The sequence below is a fragment of the Pocillopora damicornis genome, chromosome 10, assembly GCF_964200805.1.
Source record: "Pocillopora damicornis chromosome 10, jaPocDami1.2, whole genome shotgun sequence".
NCBI classification, from domain to species: domain Eukaryota; kingdom Metazoa; phylum Cnidaria; class Anthozoa; order Scleractinia; family Pocilloporidae; genus Pocillopora; species Pocillopora damicornis.
In genome coordinates, this window is record NC_142679.1 from 7,973,969 (window position 1) to 7,996,305 (window position 22,337).

Sequence of the window (22,337 nt, forward strand, 5' to 3'; positions counted from 1 at the left end):
ATAATTCACCGATGTATACTCAAACAAACTTCTGGGTGGGGAGACACATTGTGAGAGTAAAGTGTTTTGCCTAAGAACACAACACAATGATACGGCACCCCCCTAACCAGTATATTTAATTGATCCAGTAAAATTAATCGGAATATAAGAACTGCGGATTTGAAAACTTTATTAACGGTTTTGTGAAAACGGTTGACAAGGCAGGCCATCAAGTATCTCTTGAATTTGGATATGGTTATAAATACATACAAATAAATACGAGGCACATACATGACATAATGATAAATACTGCAGCAGTTCTCAACAGCAGTTGCTGCTCGATACAATTATAGTCATTGTGTTCCTGACAGACCCTGCTACATAAAGGAGTCCAAAAAGTTGGATTTTTAAGAGTTCTATGGTGCACATGAACAAGCTGTGTTATACACGCCTCCTTCCATTGTGAGCATATGGGAACGAACACATTTCCTCTGGTTGTTGTTGCTTGCCATCGAACTGAAACATGCAGTTTTGTAGGATGTTACTGTCTTACAAATGGGAACAGTTACTGTTTTATTGCTTGGCAAAGTGAGTGACGCATGTGTACCAGTGTAACAACCGGGCTCGTCACCAGGGGACCTCTTCTGTCTCCATGTGGCAGCACTCAGCTTGGACTGCACTCCGCCATCTTGAATTCTGCGGACGATTTTGTTTAATGCAGATGCCCGGCAATTTCCACGGTGAAGATAAACTGCGAGAATAACGACGAGAACCTAGAATATAGAGATCATTTGTCAAATAATTATTAACATCGTATAATCGAATTGACTTTGTTAAACTGCATCAGAATGAACATCTTTAAAAAAGCCCTTTCTTGTTATTACATTTCAAGAATATTTCTAAATCATTCAACCAGAAAAGATCAGAAAGTCTGCCATGTTGCCAAGTAAAACCATGTAAAATAAAATACCTAACTGGGGAATTAAAAATAAAGAAATTATTGAATTCTATAAAAACATTTTACAATAGCCACGGTTAATTTTTTTACCTTGTAAACCTCCATAACTCAATTCCTTAGTATCTCTTGAATTCTTCTCTTTCTTTTCTCTCTGAAGTTGATTTTGATGCCGAGTGATGTTTCTCCCTCTTTTATTCAGTTGAGTGTTCCTAATTTGGCGTTGAAGTAAATATCTATAATTGGGAAACTACCGCTTTTCCTCCTCAATATCTTCATCCGTTTTTCTATTCTGCTCAATGTTCTATCCTTTTTCCCGTTCTCATGACGAGCTTTGCTCAAGAAAAGAATTCTCACCAGGGATGCGTAAAATGATCCATAGGCTTGTCAAAGTAAAGCGAGAGGGCTCAATTAGCAAGTGAAAGCGAGGTGTTTTGCTTCGAGCGTGAAATTAATTGAAGTTAACAATTAAAATGTAAACAGGCGTGAGGATCCGCGCGGCTTGCGCGTTAGGAATGCTACTTAAATTTAGGACTCTTTTGCACAATTTTCTCTTTGGAAATAACTACGCATTCATGGCGTGGATGGCAATTTTCATAATTATAGAATGGTTCGGCGACAAGAACGGCTTAGCTAAGCCGTAGTGTGTCATGGCATTTGAGGATAGCCTGGTTGTAGTGCGTGACATGACTATCAAGTAACAGTTGTTGTACCCAGCATGTTTTGTCCGTGATCTACAGATTTATTGGTTTGTGACGCAAAGAGCGATTATCTGTTCTGTCACGACAATACCAAAATTAAATTGTGTTAGCCAACTTATATTTCACTCTGATCAGGCCTTTGACTCTAAGTCAGCATGGAGGCCGGTGAGCCGCTCGGTAAGGACCTTGTTTTCAAGAGAGATTTCGACTGCGGTATGTTCTGGAGATACAAGAGTATCATTTAACACTTGAAACGATTGGGTAGATATTTTGATAATACTTTTTTGGCGTCCATACTAAGGAGCTCTTTCAGTATAAAATATCATTTTAGTAAGTCCCAATCATCAGGTAAGCGCGGGAACTTATCCCGCGAAAATTCTGTGCGAAGGTACGAGTGTATCCGGCGATATCTGCGAAAAGGGGCCATCGTTCTTTCCGTAAGGTAAGGTCTTAACTGTGTATTACTTCGCGAGGAAGAAATTCTACTCGCTGGCCTGTCCAATTTGGCTTTTAGGTAAGGTTGTATGCCTAATAATTTCTGTCTAGAGCTATATGATGACGCGCGATAAATCTCGCTGCTTAATAACCTTTGAGCGGAAAATGATGATGCCCAAACCATTTAATCAGCAAAGCAAGGTTTACCTTTACTTCTGCATTATTTCTGTGATGGTTAGGTGACAGATGCTTAAAATCACATGGTGTATTATCCAACTGTTGAAACCTAACATGAGCAAGATGAACTAATTATGGAATGAACCCTGACATCACAGCTCAAATATTCCTTCCCTATAAGATGACGCGCTCTTGGCAGGTTAGTGTGTTTTCTTACTAATCGTACTGTACTATTTCGCACTTTCGAAAGTAGAATCCTAAAAATGCTCTCGTTCTTTTATTATTTCTTACCCACTCTCTCGGGTAATCAGTCTTTAGTTACCTGACTTATCTCCGTGAGGGAAGAACCTTCATTTTTTAATTTTTTTCCCGATTTTGTCATTCGTATGTGAGCTGTTGATATCTGAAAGCAGAACCTTTCCTTTTTTCTTTTCATCTGGTACTGTCTCTCTTGGGTAGTCAGTTCTGTCTGGGCTGTTGTTATCTGAAGGCAGAACCTTTCCTTTTTTTTCCACCTGGCTCTGCCTCTCTTGGGTAGTCAGTCCTATTTGGGCTGTTGTTATCTGAAGGCAGAACCTTTCCTTTTTTTTTTCACCTGGTTCTGGCTCTCTTGGGTAATCAATCCTATTTGGGCTGTTGTTATCTGAAGGCAGAACCTTTCCCTTTTTTTCACATGGTTCTGTCTCTCTTGGGTAGTCAGTCCTATTTGGGCTTTTGTTATCTGAAGGCAGAACCTTTCCCTTTTTTTCACCTGGTTCTGTCTCTCTTGGGTAGTCAGTCCTATTTGGGCTGTTCTTTTCTGAAGGCAGAACCTTTCCTTTTTTTTCCACCTGGTTCTGTCCCTCTTGGGTAGTCAGTCCTATTTGGGCTGTTGTTATCTGAAGGCAGAACCTTTCCTTTTTTTTTCACCTGGTTCTGTCTCTCTTGGGTTGTCAGTCCTATATTTGGAGCGTTGTTATCTGAAGGCAAAATCTTTCATTTTTTTATTTGGTTCTGTCTCTCTTTGGGAGTTGTTTCATTTTAGACTGTGCGTTTTCATCTTATGACAAACTAATTTTGAATTGCGACATAATTGAATTTACTTGTCTTGATTTTTTTTCCTTTGCAGATTTAATTGAACGTTAACCGCGGAAAGTCGTGATGAAAAAGCAATGTTTGTTGTAATAAAAAAAGATGGTTTTCCTGTTGAGATGACCAACCAACCTTAACTTAATTAGACATCATAAGTGCACGTTCCGTTGACTGGTAATTTTTACGTCGATGTTGTGTTTGCCTCGGTGGTGTTTGTCCTCAAATCCCGTGATGTTTCAATTAAAAATAAATAACGAATTTAGGAATAAAATTACCAACGAGTGAAATACCTCTTCTCGTAACGTATTAAATTGCATTTACATTTCCAACTCTTGCTTCAGACACGAGATGTAAAATCGGTCATAGATTGTAAAAGAGATTTGTGAGTAAAGAACTTTTTCTACTTGTCCTTTTTTATTTTCTCGCAGCCTTATACAATGAGGTTCGTTGTGTTCGCAGTGGTGCGCCAGGAAACCCCAGCAGGAAAATTTTTTTTCAAGATTTTACTCCTTTAATGATCTCTTTAAAGTAAATTACTTCCTTAGCATTTAGCCAATTATATGGTGCCGGCGGAGGGTGCAAAAAAAACTCCGTTACATATTTCTTTACAGAATGAGTTCTGTTGCGCTGTGTGATCCATGAGTGTTCTCATCGCGGTTAGGGCTTGCTGTTGTTTGCGGTATTATTTTCCGGAGTGGACATACATTACTACATTTTTGTTAGCGTTTAAAAATCGGAAATACATAAAAACTTCATCTTTTTCAACTCTTAAAGACTGTCGAGTTGTGTGTATCAATAAAGTGGGTCAGCAAATTTGCATTTATGTTGCGCAAGGGGCAAGAGAAAATGGTTGACTCCCCGCGAGTGAAGCTGACGCTCTAGGTCGATGTCGATCCATTCTTATCCTTTGTAAACAAAATTACGATCGTGGAGTTAAATTATAAAAGGTACAGTTTCGATGATGGATTAGAATTTCTTTTGATTGTCACTTATAGAAACCTGTTTGGTTTATTGAATTACAGTACTCTTTCCTTTCCTACAGCATGGAGAAATTCTACGTTGAATCGCTCGAGGAATGAAAGTCATCTTCACCCGCCTTTAGCATAGTTCTTTTTTTCATGAATTTCAACAGTTCACGTGAAATCTTGTTATTCTTGGCTGAAAAATTGGAAAAAAAACTGTTTTCATAGCATGTTATTCTTGATATTATATGTGCTACTATGAAGAGAAAAAATTGTGTGATATCAAACTGATTTGAAGGTGTTTGACAAGAAACAGAGAGAATGTCCACCATTACATTATATGGCTATCAGATGATAACAGGTGAATTATACAACGCATGGAAGACATTGACAATAATGATACCTCACGATCTTACGAGAAAATGAATACATCAGCACGAAAATGGACATACGTAACATGAATCGTTAATTAAAATTCGATCAATGATAAAAAGCAGAATCAATGATATTTACCAAAATAGTGATCTTATGATTTACAGTAAAACAGTGTCACATAGATGAAATGCCATTTTCTGAAATAGCATGAGCTGAATACGAAAAGGGAAAAGGAATCTTTTTAACGGGGAGCTAAACCACGTATCCCAATAAGTTGATGTTTGGTTTTTTAGACTTCATTTTACTCCACGAGGGGATTTTTCGAAAGTGTAACAAGTAACAACTGAAAGACTTTGACAGTTTTGCCAAAGAGAGAACTTCCCAAAAGTATTAAATATCGGCAGACATAAATACAATTATAAGATGAAAAGTTGCAGTACGATTGTAATACGTGACAAACGATCTCTCCTTTTTGCATCCGTGACAGGACGTCTTTCGAAATCGTGTTTCCCGTTTTCAATCATTTAAACTGGTTTCTAAATCTATTTCAGAATACACTTGGGGTAATCATTTTGTTTTAGAGGAACTCGTAGCCGCTTTCTCTCATATACCAATACTAGTGCACCACTCATCGCGCAGGGTGCAAGATTTTCCAGTTTCTTATCATTTTACAGAAATAAAAAGATAACTTTTTTGGTCCACTTATAATTCAGCTTGTGTGGTGTTTACGAAATTATACGATTACCTAAATTGTACACGCATTTTGATTGCATGACTCTTACTGATGATCTATTAGAAGATATACCGTGATCTATAATGTCACCATTAACAATATTTTCTTATGCAATACAAAACAAAAATATTTCATGTTGCCGTCGTTCTGTTCAGTAGTAGATGAAAGATGAAGGAAAAATGTGGCTAGAACATCAGAAACTCACTCGGCTCTGCCTCGTGTGCCACTTTTTCGCTCTCACCACATTTTGACGGCATCTGCACGTGATCTTTCGTTGAACCGACGCAGGGTAGCATGGAATCTGTTTGTTTAACGATTATTTATCTCAGTTATTTATCTAACGTTAACAGTTTTTTTCATGTTTCATATTTGCTCTGTCTCTGCACCTTAAAGATGTAGCTGCTTCACTACAGTTGTGTTTTGCTACTACAGCATAGAGCACCATGTGCTTTAATGTGTCAAGTTTTCAGTTGTGTTGTGCTACTGTTATGTTTTTTTTTTTCAAGTAAAATGATTTATTTGAAATTGTAGTCATTTTTTTCAACGTGTGTTGAAAGTTGTAAGCTGATATGTGGACGTTTTGATGCATTTCTAGTGTTCTGATTGGTTCACTCAGCTCCGGTGATATCCGCTTATATTCCAAGTCACGTTATATCGAAACGCATAACGCAAACTGTTTTGGAGCTGAAAAACGCTCCAAATGACCAAACTTTCAGGATTTAATGAAATTTAATAAAGCGATTATTCCATTCGCACTTGTTTGATAAAAAATTTTACTCTTTTTGCATTTAAAGAAAGATGTAAGGTAAAGAAGGCTTTGGTCAGGGCAGAGTTTTTTGCTTTAAATAAATTAGAACTAGAGTATGATCGGATAGATGCGATGTTGTACACTGGTCAGTTGACAGGGCTGGGAGCAGAGCAAGGAATAAATGCAAATAGATGGGTATTTGATGCACTTTAAAAGTATGGAGACTCGAAATGTCAACATCTATTTCAAGTAACTATGAAGGAATGATCTCCGCTTACTTTGCACAACGGAAATATCGTCTCCTCTCAATCAAGAACGCTGGTTCTCGATCTCTTATGACATCTTTTCTTTGATTTCTTTTTTCTTTTTCTCTATCAACGTTCTTTAAAAGAATATGTTTTTCTCGTTTCGTCTTGGACGTCACCATCACTGTTGTTGAGTTACAGATCCGCTGCATTTGTCTTTTCTTTTCCTGCTTTTGGAAAAAAAGGGGGGTTCTAATCAGTTAGTGGACGAATATTCAAATTCGGGATCGGCAAGGTTTGTACAGAAGATCCATAAATACTGAAATGTAAGACGGCAAATGGCCCCCGCCCCGACGGTGTATTTATCCGAGCATCTACGTAATATGTAGACAAAGCTTATGCCCGCACTTTTAATTTGCTGATTTCAAATCTCAGTTAACAGTTAAATACGCGTTATTTCCTAACAGACTGTTCAATGTTTTACCAATTCTTAGTTACTAATGAAGTCGAGCGTCACAAAGAACTGTTTGACATGCCAAAGCCTTCTTCGCTGGTCAGCGGACTTACCAAAAAGTTAAGGACTTACTTACAGCACTAGGCCGACACCTCGTCTTGCTCACATTATTTTTTACTTATGTCTTCCTTGTGATTTATTCTCAATCATGGACGAGACCGAAGTAGTCAGAATTGTGGAATCGACTGTTTCAAAGAAGAACGAGAATCTATTAGCGTCTATGAAATCGTTTCTTGATGACTCGATCCTTTAACGAGCTGAAACGTTCGCATGTGGATACCGCAGATTCCCACCTCAAAGAAATCAAGAAGCTTAAGAACCCTTATTCTAGGTTGTTGTATAACGTATTGTTATATGTGCGGTGCTCGGCCGAATCAGCTATAAGAAACCTGATGGTTTTTCTAATTTATGTTGTACTGCGTGTTACATTTCATTTCATTAGCTGCTATCAAAGGAAAAGGTTGTATGATACCAAAATGATTTGAATAAGTCTGAAAAGAGACAGAAAGAATGTTTAGAATCACGTCATATGACTATCAGATAATAACAAATAAATGAAGTAATTCTTGGAAGAAATTGAGAGTCATGTTACCTTTAAATATACGAGGATATAATTACAGAAGTACGAAAACGTGCTTAAGTAACATGAACCCTGATAAATATTGGTTTAGTGATAAATGTATTATCATATTTAAGTAAAACGGTCTAAGACAGGGTCACATAGATGAAATGCCATTTTCTGGGATAGCATGAGCTAAACACAAAATAAAGGATACAAATAATTATGACAGGGAGCTAATCCCCGTGTTTCAACAAGTTGATCTTTGGTTTTTAGACTTCATTTAATTCAAGGGGGTTTTCGAAAGTGTAACAAGTAAAAACTGGAAGACTTTGATAGCTTTGCTGAAGAGAGAACTTCAGTGTCCGAAATATATACAGTACTACGATGAAAAGTTATGATACGACTGTGATACGTGACAAACGATTTCTCCTTTTGGCATCCGTGACAGGACCTCTTTCGAAATCGTGTTTCCCGTTTAACATCATATAAATATTGCCATAAACTATTTCAAAAAATATTCAAAGCCCAAAGAAAAAGTAATGTTTATAGTATTAGAGGAACTAATAGGTACTCTCTCTCATCTACCGCTCCTTGGGCAGAACTTGATCGCAGGCGCACATTCACTGCTCGGAACACATGATTTTAAAGTTTCTGAGCATGTGATAGAAAGAAAATGATGTTTTAGTCCGCTTGTAATTCTGCTTATGTGGTTTATGCGAAAAAAGTTTTTCACCTCAGTGTCGGTGGAAATGCTTATCTGGTTATTTTTTCGCCGTTAAAGATGTATTTCATTAGAGCATTTGAAATGTAGTACCATGTGCTAAAATGTGTCATATTTTCAATTCTGTTGTGCTAAAGTTAAGTTTTTTCAGGTAAAATATTTCATTTGAAATAGTAGTTATGGGGAATTTGCTAGTTTTGTCAACGTGTATTGAAAGTTGAAAGTTGATGTGTGGACGATTTGATAACAGGTTAAAAACCTCTTCATCTTACATATATTCTAAGAAGGTGAAATTTAGCCCCTCCAGAAACGCGATATTTTGTTGAGTATATAATAAAAGCAGTTAAAGGTGTCGATGAAAGGAAAATGCTTCTTTCTCAGAATGTAAAAATTGTATTTTAAGGAAAACTCGACTGGAGTTGATTAAGACAAATCTTTCATATCTATTTACCTTTTTAGCCCTTGTTATTGTTAGCTTATACTACAACATAAGTTAGTTAATTAGTACAGAGGCCATGTTCCCGGAAATTGCGTGCGCTTATTCGCCTGATTACTAGATTTCCATGCGCAATACAGGATACGTAAGGAAATACTAAGGAATCACCTTAAGGATATGGAGGTTACGTGCAAACGACAGAGAAGTAAAGTAAATATTTTTTTTTAATATGGATAAGTTCTTATAAATACAATACATAAATATGAAACCTACAAATGATGCAATGATAAATATTGCAATGTTCGATATAAATTTAGTCCTTGTGTTCCAGACACATTGTAGAGTTCAGAAGTTTCTAGCTTTAAATATTCTATGGTGCGCATGAACAGGCTGTGTTAAATGACACTCCTTCCATCGTAATCGTACGGGACGGAACACATTTCCTCTGGTTGTTGTTGTTTGCCATCGAACTGACACATGCAGTTTTGTAAGACGTTATTGTCTTACAAATAGGAACAGATACCTTGTTGTTGCTAGGCAAAGTGAATGACACAACTCTGCCAGTGTAACAACTGGGCTCGTCATCAGGGGACCTCTTTTGTCTCCATGCGGCAGTACCTAGCGTGGACGGAACTCCGCCATCTTGAGTTCTACGCGCCATTTTATTAAACCCAGTTGCCCGGCCATTTCCACAGCGAAGGAAAATTGCTAGGATAACGATGAAAACCTAGAGAAGATAGATCCTTTGTCAACTTATTATCAACAGTATATATGTTACGATTGATTTCATGGTAAAACTGCAGCTGTAGATGATCTATAATTTACTTTTTTCACGCCAAAAGTGTTTTTGCATTATTTGACCAGAAAAGGTCAGAAAGTGTTCGTTGTTGCCATGCAAATCCATTTAGAAAAATATCTAATTGTGGAATGATATTTAAAAATAAGAAGAATTCTCATGCATACGCTTAACAAGATAAAGGTACATTGTTTTACCATGTAAACTTCCATGACTCAATTCCTTAGCAAGTATTTCTAGTTAGCCTCTGCAAAGAGCTTTCACAACTTGTTCCTTTTTCTTCTTTAAAGTTGATTTTGATGCCGAGAAACTCTCTCTTCCCTTAAAAACAATTCAGTGTTCCTAATTTGGCGCTGATGTATAGATCTAAAAGTGAATAACTACCGCTTGTCTTCCTGAGTTTCATGTTGTTTTGGTACAGTTTCGATGATGAAGTAGAACTTCTTTGATTTATCTTATAACGGGAGTTTAAAAAGGTCTTTCTAACGAAATTCATTAGACTGTTTGGAAACTGGCTAGATAGGATTGGCAAATAAAATTGTTCTATTATAAGGGATACGAGAGTGCTAATAACGTAACATTATACCATTAGAAACATGCCTTGTTTATAGAATCCAAGCCTGACATGGAGAAAGTCTATGTTATATTGCAGGAGAAATGAAAATCATGTTCATCCTCTGTTTGTTCAATTTGTTTATTTATTTTAACAGTTCACACGAAATCCAGGTGTTATTGACTGAAAAATTAAAAAAAGGTTTTTTAAAAGCACACGAAGTAACACTTGGACGAAACGTACGTACATAAAAGGTATTCTTTATTAATATTCGTTCAGTGATAAATGTACAATCGCAGTATCAAAACAGTGCTACAGCGATTTACAGTAAAGCGGTCTAAAACAGTGTCACTTAGATGAAATGCCATTTTCTGGGATAGCATGAGCTGAACAAAAAACAAGGGATACAATAATTTTGACAGAGGGCTAAACACCGTGTTTCAAGTAGTTGATGTTTGGTTTTTTAGACTTCATTTGATTTAAGAGGGTTTTCGAAAGTATGGTAAGTAAAAAAATGGAAGACTATGATAGCTTAGCCAAAGAAAGAACTGCCTAGAAGAGTTAAATAACAGACATAAAAAATGATACTCAAGAGAAAAGTTGTGACACGATTGTGATGTGACAAATGATCTCTCCTTGACACCGTGACACGGAGGACCTCTTTCGAAATCGTGATTCCCGTTTTGAACTATTTTAACTAGTGTCTAAAATCATTTCAGAGTATATTTTTACGTCATCAGTTTTTTGCAATTCCGTTGTTCTGCAGTTACATTTTTTCGGGTAGAACAAACAGCGGATGAACATGATATTCAATGCAACATAGAATTTTTCCATGTGCTCATGGATTCTTTAAACCAAACACGTTTCTAATAATAAAATGTTACGCTATTAGCATTCCTTTATCTCTTAATATAGAACAATTTTATTTGCTGACTCTATCTAATAAGTTTCCAAACGGATTTCTAATAAATTTCTTTAGAAAGACGTTTTTAAATTCCCGTTATAACATAAATCAAAGAAATTCGACACTATACCAAAACAAGATGAAACTCAGGAAGAAAAGCGGTAGTCATCCAATTTTAGATATCTACATTAGAGCCGAATTAGGAACACTCAATTGTATTTAAGGGAAGAGAAACTTTTTTTACCATCAAATCAATAAGACATATAGACACAAGTAAGACATATACTGTTGATAATAAGTTGACAAAGGATCTATATTCACAAGGTTCTCATCGTTATCCTCGCAATATTCCTTCACTGTGGAAATGGCCGGGCTACTGCGTTTAAAAAATGGTGCGTAGAGCTCAGGACGGCGGAGTCCCGTCCACGGTAGGTGCTGCCGCATGGAGACAAAAGAGGTCCCCTGATGACGAGCCCAGTTGTTACACTGGCAGAGTTGTGTCATTCACTTTGCCAAGCAACAGCAAGGTATCTATTCCTGTTTGTAAGACAATAACGTCTTACAAAACTGCATGTGTCAGTTCGATGGCAAACAACAACAACCAGAGGAAATGTGTTCCGTCCCGTACAATCACGATGAATGGAGTGTCGTTTAACACAGCTTGTTCATGCGCATCTTAGAATATTTAGAGCTAGAAACTTCTGAACTTTACAATGTGTCTGGAACACATGGACTAAATTTATATCGAACATTGCAATAATTATCATTGCATCATTTGTACGTTTCATATTTATACATATGTATATTTAGGAAGTTATCCATATTAAAAAATGGTTACTTTATTTCTCTGTCGCTTGCTCGTAACCTCCATATCCTTGAGGTGATTCCCTAGTATTTCCTTACGTATCCTGTATTGCGCATAAAAATCTCGTAATTAGGCGAATAAGCGCGCGCGATTTCCCGGGAATATGACCTCTGTACTAATTAACTAACTTATGTTGTGGTATAAGCTCACAATAACAAGGGCTAAAAAGGTAAATAAATATGAAAGATTTGTCTTAATCAACTTCAGTAGAGTTTACCTTAAAACACAATTTTTACATTCTGAGAAAGAAACATTTTCCTTCCATCGACACCTTTAACAGCTCCCATCGTATAACTTGCGCTGTTTTACAAGGATTTCCAGGGCCCAAGAAAAGCCCCAACAGTACACGTCTAAAATTAGGATAATATTCAACGTGTGTTAGATATCGCCAATCAGTTGCTGACGCAAGACTTGCCCTTCGCTTCACTCTATCAGGTTGATGAATGAATGGTGAAGCGCTCACAATTCTCTATTTTTTCGGCACAAAAAATTCTGATGTATCATGGTAGATCTAAGTACACTAAAATGAGGGGCTAGATTCTAACTCATTAGAATATGTGTAAGATGAAGAGGTTTTTAAACTGTCATCAAATCGTCTACATATCAACTTACAACTTTTAACACACGTTGACAAAATTAGCAAATTCCCCATGACTACTATTTCAAATACAATATTTTTCCTGAAAAACTTAACTGTAGCACCACAGAATTGAAAAAATGACACATTTTAGCACATGGTACACCATTTCAAATGCTCTAATGAAATACATCTTTAAGGGTGAAAAAATACCCACGATGAAGTGGCAGAGATAGTGCAAACAGGGAAAAACTGATGACGTAAAACTCCAATAACCAGATAAACATTTCCATCGACACTGAGGTGAAAAACTGTTTTGGTATATACCACATAAGCAGAATTAAAAGCGGACTAAAACATCATTTTCTTTTTATCACATGCTCAAAAACTTTAAAATCGTGTGCTCGAAGCAGTGCATGGAGAGCACCTATCAGTTCCTCTGACATAAACATTACTATCACTTTGGGCTCCGAATATATTCTGAAATAACTTAGAGTAATGTTTAAATGATTTAAAACGGGAACACGATTTTTAAAAAAAGGTCCTGTCAAGGATGCCAGAAGGAGAGATCACTTGTCACGTTTGATAATCGTATCACAACTTTTCATCGTAGTATTGTATTTATGCCGGACATTTGATTCTTTAAGGAAGTTCTCTCTTTGGCAAAGTCTTCCAGTTTTTACGCTTTCGAAACCCCCCTTAAATTAAACGAAGTCTAAAAAACCAAACATCAACTGGTTGAAACGCGGGGTTGAGGTCCCAGTCAAATTATTCGTATTCCTTGTTTTGTGTTCAGCCCATGCTATCCCAGAAAAAATTTCCCTTTTTATCTGTGACACTTTTTCACACCCTTTTACTATAAATAAATATAGCATTGTTTTGGTTATTGTGATTATGTATTTATCACTAAACAAATCTTAATCAAGGATTCATGTTACTTAAGCACGTTTTCGTGCTGCTGTAATTATATCCTGGTAGATTTAAAGGTTATCATTACTCTCAATTTCTTCCAAGAATTACGTCATTTGCTTGTTATTATCTGATAGTCGTATGACGTGATTCTAAACATTCTCTCTGTCTCTTTTCAGACTTATTCAAATAATTTCGGTATGGTTCAACCTTTTTCCTCTGATAGTAGTTAATGAAATGAGTAATATGCCACGAAAATGGTTTTCAATTTTTCGGTCAATGATAGAAGGATTTTGTGTTAACTGATAGAATTAAAAGCTAATGAACTTGTTTTCTTTCCTAGTTTGATGCAACGTAAAATCTCTCCACGCAGCAACTTCTCATACAGGAAAAGAAACCATAAAAATAGTTATTAACCAAACAGATTTCTAACGATAAAATTTTGCGTCGTTAATACTCTACTTACCCTTAAAATAGAACACTTTTATTTGCTGATCCTATCAAATCAGTTTCCAAACAGAGTCCTACGAATTTCTTAAAAAAGACATTTCAAATTTCAGTCAGTGGATCAGTCAAAGAAATTCTTACCCATCATCGAAACTGTAATAAAAAAAGGATGGAACTTTGATCGGATACAGACGCTCAGGAAGAAAAGCGGTAGTTTCCCAATTTTAGACATTTACTTTAGCACAAAATTAGGAACACTCAATCGTATATAAGTGGAAAGAAAGACATTTCTCGGCATCAAATCAACTTCAGAAAAGAAAAGAAACAAGTTGTGAAGACTCTTTACAGAAGCCACAAGAAATACTAAGAAATTGATGGAGTTTTACAATTTTATTCCTCAGTTAGGTATTTTTGATATGGTTTACCGGGAAACACGGCAGACTTTTCTGAATTTTGTGGTTAAATAATTTAGAAATCTTTTTTAAAAGTATAAAAAAACGAGGTTTTTTTCAGATCTCTATTACGTTGCAGTTTAACCATGAATATCACTACAATATTTGTAACTTAGAGCGCAAAATTACAGAAATGCTGATTGCCTGAGACAAAGGGCATTATTCCTTAACCTTGTCAATTGCCTTGGGAAAGTGCAAAGATTTAGAAATCATTATGATTTCACTGATGGCGAATGTTTTCCAGCAGGGTTGCTTTCATCGCTTTACCGTTGTTGTACAAAAATAGAATTTTATTCAGCTGACTCCTGCGTTTTACAGTCCTTTGACTCTAATTGAACACTTAACAAGCTTCCTAGAGCGTGCGTCGACATGAGCAATTTTTTGGAACTTCTGAAACGCGCGTGAAATATTAATCCTTAGTCTTACTCGGCCCCATACAATTAGCAATAATATCGTTGAAAATAAATTGACAATAGATCCTGTATTATAGGTTCTCGTCGTTTTCCTCGCAATTTATCTTCACTATGGAAATTGCCGGGCAGCTGCTTTAACCAAAATCATCCGTAGAATCCAAAATGGCGCAGTCCCGTCCACGCAGGGTGCTGCAGCATGGAGACAAAAGAGGTCCCCTGGTGATGAGCCTAGTTGCTACACTGGTACACATGCGTCACTCACTTTGCCAAGCAACAACACGGTATCTGTTCGTATTTGTAAGACAGTAACGTCTTACAAAACTGCATGTTTCAGTTCGATGGCAAACAACAACAACCAGAGGAAATGTGTTCCGTCACATATGATTACGATGGAAGGAGTGGCGTTTAACACAGCCTGTTCATGTGCACTATAGAATGCTTAGAGCTAGGAATTTAACTCTACAATGTGTCTGGAACACAAGGACTATAGTTATATCAACCAGCAACTGCCATTTAGAACTGTTGCAGTATTTATCATTGTATCATGCATGTTTCTTGTTTATATGTATGTATTTTTGACCCTATTACTGGATCAATAAAGTATGTCATATTTTTTCCTTTTTTTGTATCAAATCGTTCTTCACATAACCAAATGACGGCAAATATAACTATGTTGCGGGGCATTTTTTTAAAATTTATTTGACTGCAAACTCTGTAGAACATGGATTTTCGTGATTTTGCTCTTTTCGCCGCCTTTGTGAATGTGGAGTCTAATTTTTGTGATAGATTTCGTCTGTTGTATTTGGTGCGCTTACATTGTTGTGTAATGCTGGAAAAAAAGAGGTAAATTCTAGGCCTGATGGCGTTTTAGTGAAAGATGATGTTATTCAGTGAATGACACAGCCATTTTGTTTATTGTGTTTTCGTGACTTACTTGTCAGTCAATTAAAATTGAACTTTTTGCTCTCAATTGCAACTCTCTGCACTATTTGCGATTGACATGTTCTCGGCCGATGAGCATGCTGAAATTTTTGCAGGTAAGGTATTAATATAATTATACACATGATTTCGAGTGCAATTTGCGATAAATCATCACGAGTAAACTTTTCATAGGCTAACCAAATTGCACGAGCCCGTAAGGCAAGTGCAATTTGTAGTCTTTTACACGAAAGCTGCTCCCTCGTAATCTTCAGTGTCTATCGTACCAACTGTTGCGTATTACTCCTCGAGAATTTCATGTTATTCTGGACGTCCTTGTCCATTTTGAACGGCAGACTTAAAGCTATTTGTTTTCTCTTTGTTGGGTTTTTTTGTTTTTGTTTTTAGCAGTCTCTCTCAAACTCGGAATTAAAACGTTGTTACTTACTCCTCATCTGTCCGCCACTTTGTTTTGTTGTGCTTTCCTGACTTACCTGTCAATCAATTTAATTTCAACTCTCTGCACTCAATTTCAACTTTCTGCACTGTTTTGGAATAAATTACGTATTCTCAGCCAATAAGCATGCTGAGATTTTTTCATGTTTATTTACGAATCGCATCATTTTATGCTCCAAATTGCATCTTTCATCCAACCAATGAGACAGCTTCACTAAGTCACAACAACCAATCAGACCTCAACGCTTGTTTTAAGAAATCTATCAAATTGCAGGAAAATGAGAGACAGCTTTATCAACTTTTTACAAACCAGCTGAATACTGGATAAATAAAATATTTTTGCTAATGAAAAAAACCGTATTTGAATGACTGAATTTTGCGTTTTAAAAAAGCAATTTGGGTCTGATTTCAAATCACACCAATAATTTCAGACCTAACAATACATATACGTAAATTTCAGCATGCTCAAGATTTACTCATGCTTATTTATCCCAAATTGCACTCGAAATTATGTGATTACCTCTACTCATGGACTGCATGATACCCGCTTCATTGCCTAAAAAGACATATTCAGAATAAGAAGTTTTGAAAGGTCATTTCCAGTCAAGTATGTCTAACAACAACAACCTTCGTGTCGTGTTTTCATGATCTTTACTGTACAAACCGTGAAACATGACGAGCAGAAGCGGAACTAGTGAGCACATCAAAAACAACAGTTGCCTCATACGACTTTGTGCCCTTTGACGAGTTCGCGATGAATCGAAACAAAAATTAATCATATAACACAGCATTTTTTCTGCGTGTTCCATAAAAAATGGACTTCTTTAAAATTGAAAAGCCAAAAATTTGACGAACAAAGTTGATGTCCTCCAAAACTTGTCGAGTTATGCATGGTCGCTATGTTGTGACGTCATGGGCTTATCAAATTTGATAACTGTTCCGGACTGGCTATGTTCTGGACGTTTCGTAGTCATGTAAGGTTAAATATAGTTACTGTGAACCTACTGGAATCTTTTTCGTTGCACTGAAGCTTTTATATATGGGATCGTATGGCAAAAAATGGACCAAGCAAGAACCGACCAGAACGCTCGGATTTGCCTTAAGACTCATTTGCTATATAATAACATGTATCATTAAAAAAGGTTAAGTTTGTATTCAAGCTAATTAAGTGGCCCATATAGCCGGAGCTTATCCCTGTTTCCACGTAGCATGAGGCGACAAGAAAAGTTACTACTCGCCCCTGGATGGGATGCCAGTTAATCACAACGTTACCAGGTAACTCCCCAGCATTTCATCCGGCTTCCCTGCAGGATAACCCACTGGTATATACTCAAACAACCTCCTGGGTGGGGAGAGACATTGTGAGAGTAAAGTGTTTTGCCTAAGAACACAACACAATGATACGGCACCCCTCTAATCAGTATATTTAATTAATCCAGTAAAATTACTCGGAATATAACAGCTGCAGGTTTGAAAATTTTATTAACGGTTTTCTGAAAACGGTTGACAAGGCAGGCCATCAAGTATCTCTTGAATTTGGATAAGGTTATAAATACATACAAATAAATACGAGGCATATGCATGATATAATGATAAATACTGCAGCAGTTCTCAACAGCAGTTGCTGCTCGATACAATTATAGTCATTGTGTTCCTGACAGACTCTGGTACATAAAGGAGTCCAAAAAGTTGGATTTTTAAGAGTTCTATGGTGCACATGAACAGGCTGTGTTATAGGCGACTCCTTCCATTGTGAGTATATGGGACGGAACACATTTCCTCTGGTTGTTGTTGTTTGCCATCGAACTGAAACATGCAGTTTTGTAGGATGTTACTGTCTTACAAATGGGAACAGTTACTGTTTTGTTGCTTGGCAACATAAATGACGCATGTGTACCAGTGTAACAACTGGGCTCGTCACCAGGGGACCTCTTCTGTCTCCATGCAGCAGCACCCAGCTTGGAGTGGACTCCGCCATCTTCAATTCTGGGGACGATTTTGTTTAATGCAGATGCCCGGCAATTTCCACGGTGAAGATAAATTGCGAGAATAACGACGAGAACCTAGAATATAGAGATCATTTGTCAAATTATTATTAACATCGTATAATCGAATTGACTTTGTTAAACTGCATCAGAATGAACATCTTTAAAAAAGCCCTTTCTTGTTATTACATTTCAAGAATATTTCTAAATCATTCCACCAGAAAAGATCAGAAAGTCAGCCATGTTGCCGAGTAAAACCATGTAAAATAAAGTACCTAACTGGGGAATTAAAAATAAAGAAATGATGGAATTTCTATAAAAACGTTTTAAAATAGCCATAGTTAATTTTTTACCTTGTAAACCTCCATAACTCAATTCCTTAGTATCTCTTGAATTCTTCTCTTTCTTTTCTCTCTGAAATGGATTTTGATGCCGAGTGATGTTTCTCCTTCTTTTATTCAGTTGAGTGTTCCTAATTTGGCGTTGAAGTATAAATATCTATAATTGGGAAACTACCGTTTTTCCTCCTCAGTTTCTTCATCCGTTTTTCGATTCTGCTCAGTGTTCCATCCTTTTTCCCGTTGTTTTAGTACAGTTTCGATGATGGATTAGCATTTCTTTTGATTGTCACGTATAGAAACCTGTTTGGTTTATTGAATTACAGTACTCTTTCCTTTCCTAGAGCATGGAGAAATTCTACGTTGAATCGCTCGAGGAATGAAAATCATCTTCACCCGCCTTTAGCATAGTTTTTTTTCATTGCTTTCAACAGTTCACGTGAAATCTTGTTATTCTTAGCGAAAAAATTGGAAAAAAACTGTTTTCGTAGCAAATTATTCTTGATATTTTATGAGCTACTATGAAGAGAAAAGATTGTGTGATATCAAACTGATTTGAAGGTGTTTGACAAGAAACAGAGAGAATGTCAACCATTACATTATATGACTATCAGATGATAGCAGGTGAATGATAGAACGCTTGGAAGACATTGACAATAATGATACCTCACGATCTTACGAGAAAATTAATACATCAGCACAAAAATGGACATATGTAACATAAATCGTTAACTAAAATTCGATCAATTATAAAAAGCAGAATCAATGATATTTACCAAAATAATGCTCTTATGATTTACAGTAAAACAGTGTCACATAGATGAAATGCCATTTTCTGAAATAGCATGAGCTGAATACGAAAAGAGAAAAGGAATCTTTTTAACGGGGAGCTAAACCACGTATTCCAATAAGTTGATGTTTGGTTTTTTAGACTTCATTTTATTCCAAGGGTGGGTTTTCGAAAGTGTAACAAGTAACAACTGAAAGACTTTGACAGTTTTGCCAAAGAGAGAACTTCCCAAAAGTATTAAATATCGGCAGACATAAATACAATTATAAGATGAAAAGTTGCAGTACGATTGTAATACGTGACAAATGATCTCTCCTTTTTGCATCCGTGACAGGACGTCTTTCGAAATCGTGTTTCCCGTTTTCAATCATTTAAACTGGTTTCTAAATTTATTTCAGAATATACTTGGGGTAATCATTTTGTTTTAGAGGAACTCGTAGCCGCTTTCTCTCACATATCACTCCTAGTGCACCACTCAATCGCTAATGCGCATGCATTGCGCACGGTGCAAGATTTTCCAGTTTCTTATCATTTTACAGAAATAAAACGATAATTATTTTGGTCCACTTATAATTCAGTTTGTGTGGTGTTTACGAAATTATACGATTAGCTAAATTATACACGCATTTTGATTGCATGACTCTTACTGATGATCTATTAGAAGATATACCGTGATCTATAACGTCACCATTAACAATATTTTCTCTTTTACAATACAAAACAAAAATATTTCATGTTGCCGTCGTTCTGTTCAGTAGTAGATGAAAGATGAAGCAAAAATGTGGTAAGAACATCAGCAACTTTCTCGGCTCTGCCTCGTGTGCCACTTTTTCGCTCTCACCACATTTTGACGTCATCTGCACGTGATCTTTCGTTGAACCGACGCAGGGAAGCCTGGAATCTGTTTGTTAAACGATTATTTATCTCAGTAAACAGTTATTTATCTAACGTTAATAGTTTTTTTCATGTTTCATATTTGCTCTGTCTCTGCACCTTAAAGATGTTGCGTCTTTACTACAGCATAGAGCACCATGTGCTTTAATGTGTCAAGTTCTCAGTTGTGTTGTGCTACTGTTATTTTTTTTTTTTTCAAGTAAAATGATTTATTTGAAATTGTAGTCATTTTTTTCAACGTGTGTTGAAAGTTGTAAGCTGATATGTGGACGTTTTGATGCATTTCTAGTGTTCTGATTGGTTTACTCAGCTGAAAAACGCTCCAAATGACCAAACTTTCAGGATTTAATGAAATTTAATAAAGCAATTATTCCATTCGCACTTGTTCGATAAAAACTATTTACTAGGTTATTTGGTAAAAGCTATTTACCACCTCATACCCAACGCGCGCATGGAATAATTGTTAATTAACCCTATGATCACCAACTAAAAAAGTTCTTGATGGTTAAACAAATTCTCCTTGTCTGCACCTTAGGAAATGTACAGGGAACAGTATGGAGAATATGTATCCTGATGTTAGGGTGTGGAGGTTGTAAATGTTTTCAGAATTTACTTTACTGGTGTGAAAAGTTACATGCAAAATTTGGTGGTGATTTATAAACTAAAATTACCTTCTTTACAATTTGTCCTGGTCGAACTCTTTTTACATTTAAAGAAAGATGTAAGGTAAAGAAGGCTTTGGTCAGGGCAGAGTTTTTTGCTTTAAATAAATTAGAACTAGGGTATGATCGGATAGATGCGAGGTTGTACACTGGTCAGTTGACAGGGCTGGGAACAGAGCAAGGAATAAATGCAAATAGAATGGGTATTTGATGCACTTTAAAAGTATGGAGACTCGAAATGTCAACATCTATTTCAAGTAACTATGAAGGAATGATCTCCGCTTACTTTGCACAACGGAAATATCGTCTCCTCTCAATCAAGAACGCTGGTTCTCGATCTCTTATGACATCGTTTCTTTGATTTCTTTTTTCTTTTTCTCTATCAACGTTCTTTAAAAGAATATGTTTTTCTCGTTTCGTCCTGGACGTCACCATCACTGTTGTTGAGTTACAGATCCGCTGCATTTGTCTTTTCTTTTCCTGCTTTTGGAAAAAAAGGGGGGCTATAATCAGTTAGTGGACGAATATTAAAATTCGGGATCAGCAAGGTTTGTACAGAAGATCCATAAATACTGAAATGTAAGACGGCAAATGGCCCCCGCCCCGGTGTATTTATCCGAGCATCTACGTAATATGCACACAAAGCTTATGCCCGCACTTTTAATTTGCTGATTTCAAATCTCAGTTAACAGTTAAATACGCGTTGTTTCCTAACAGATTGTTCAATGTTTTACCAATTCTTAGTTACTAGTGTAATCGAGCCTCACAAAGAACTGTTTGACATGCCAAAGCCTTCTTCGCTGGCCAGCGGACTTACCAAAAAGTTAGGGACTCACTTACAGCACTAAGCCGACACCTCGTCTTGCTCACCTTATTTTTTACTTATGTCTTCCTTGTGATTTAATCTCAATCATGGACGAGACCGAAGTAGTCAGAATTGTGGAATCGACTGTTTTAAAGAAGAACGAGAATCTTTTAGCGTCTATGAAATCGTTTCTTGATGAATCGATCCTTAAACGAGCTGAAACGTTCGCATGCGGACACCGCAGATTCCCACATCAAAGAAATCAAGAAGCTTAAGAACCCTTATTCTAGGTTGTTGTATAACGTATTGTTATATGTGCGGTGCTCGACCAAATCAGCTATAATAAACCTGATGGTTTTTCTAATTTATGTTGTACTGCGTGGTACATTTCATTTCATTAGCCATTCATTTCATTTCATTTCATTTCATTTTCATTAGCTTTTCAAAGGAAAAAGGTTGTATGATACCAAAATGATTTGAATAAGTCTGAAAAGAGACAGAAAGAATGTTTAGAATCACGTCATATGACTATCAGATAATAACAAGTAAATGACGTAATTCTTGGAAGAAATTGAGTCATGTTACCTTTAAATATACGAGGATATAATTACAGCAGCACGAAAACGTGCTTAAGTAACATGAACCTTGATAAATATTGGTTTAGTGATAAATGTATTATCATATTTAAGTAAAACGGTCTAAGAAAGGGTCACATAGATGAAATGCCATTTTCTGGGATAGCATGAGCTAAACACAAAATAAAGAATACAAATAATTATGACAGGGAGCTAATCCCCGTGTTTCAATAAGTTGATCTTTGGTTTTTTAGACTTCATTGAATTCAAGGGGGTTTTCGAAAGTGTAACAAGTAAAAACTGGAAGACTTTGATAGCTTTGCTAAAGAGAGAACTTCAGTGTCCGAAATATATATAGTACTACGATGAAAAGTTATGATACGA

General features: G+C 36.4%; 2 protein-coding genes across 2 annotated transcripts; both read right to left on the bottom strand.

Annotated features, from left to right (window-relative positions):
* Positions 1–318: 318 nt before the first annotated feature.
* On the bottom strand, positions 319–1,146 carry LOC113668248 (uncharacterized). The gene is made up of 2 exons (XM_089185163.1): positions 1,028–1,146; positions 319–752 (listed from the first exon to the last, which is right to left on the bottom strand). The coding sequence occupies exons 1-2, from the start codon at positions 1,040–1,042 to the stop codon at positions 396–398; spliced, it is 372 nt and encodes a 123-aa protein (XP_089041289.1). The 5' UTR covers positions 1,043–1,146; the 3' UTR covers positions 319–395.
* A 16,233-nt stretch (positions 1,147–17,379) lies between these two features.
* Positions 17,380–18,365, bottom strand: LOC149038727 (uncharacterized). The gene is made up of 2 exons (XM_089184645.1): positions 18,243–18,365; positions 17,380–17,967 (listed from the first exon to the last, which is right to left on the bottom strand). Exons 1-2 carry the CDS (start codon positions 18,255–18,257, stop codon positions 17,611–17,613), a joined length of 372 nt encoding a protein of 123 aa, XP_089040771.1. The 5' UTR covers positions 18,258–18,365; the 3' UTR covers positions 17,380–17,610.
* Positions 18,366–22,337: the final 3,972 nt, after the last annotated feature.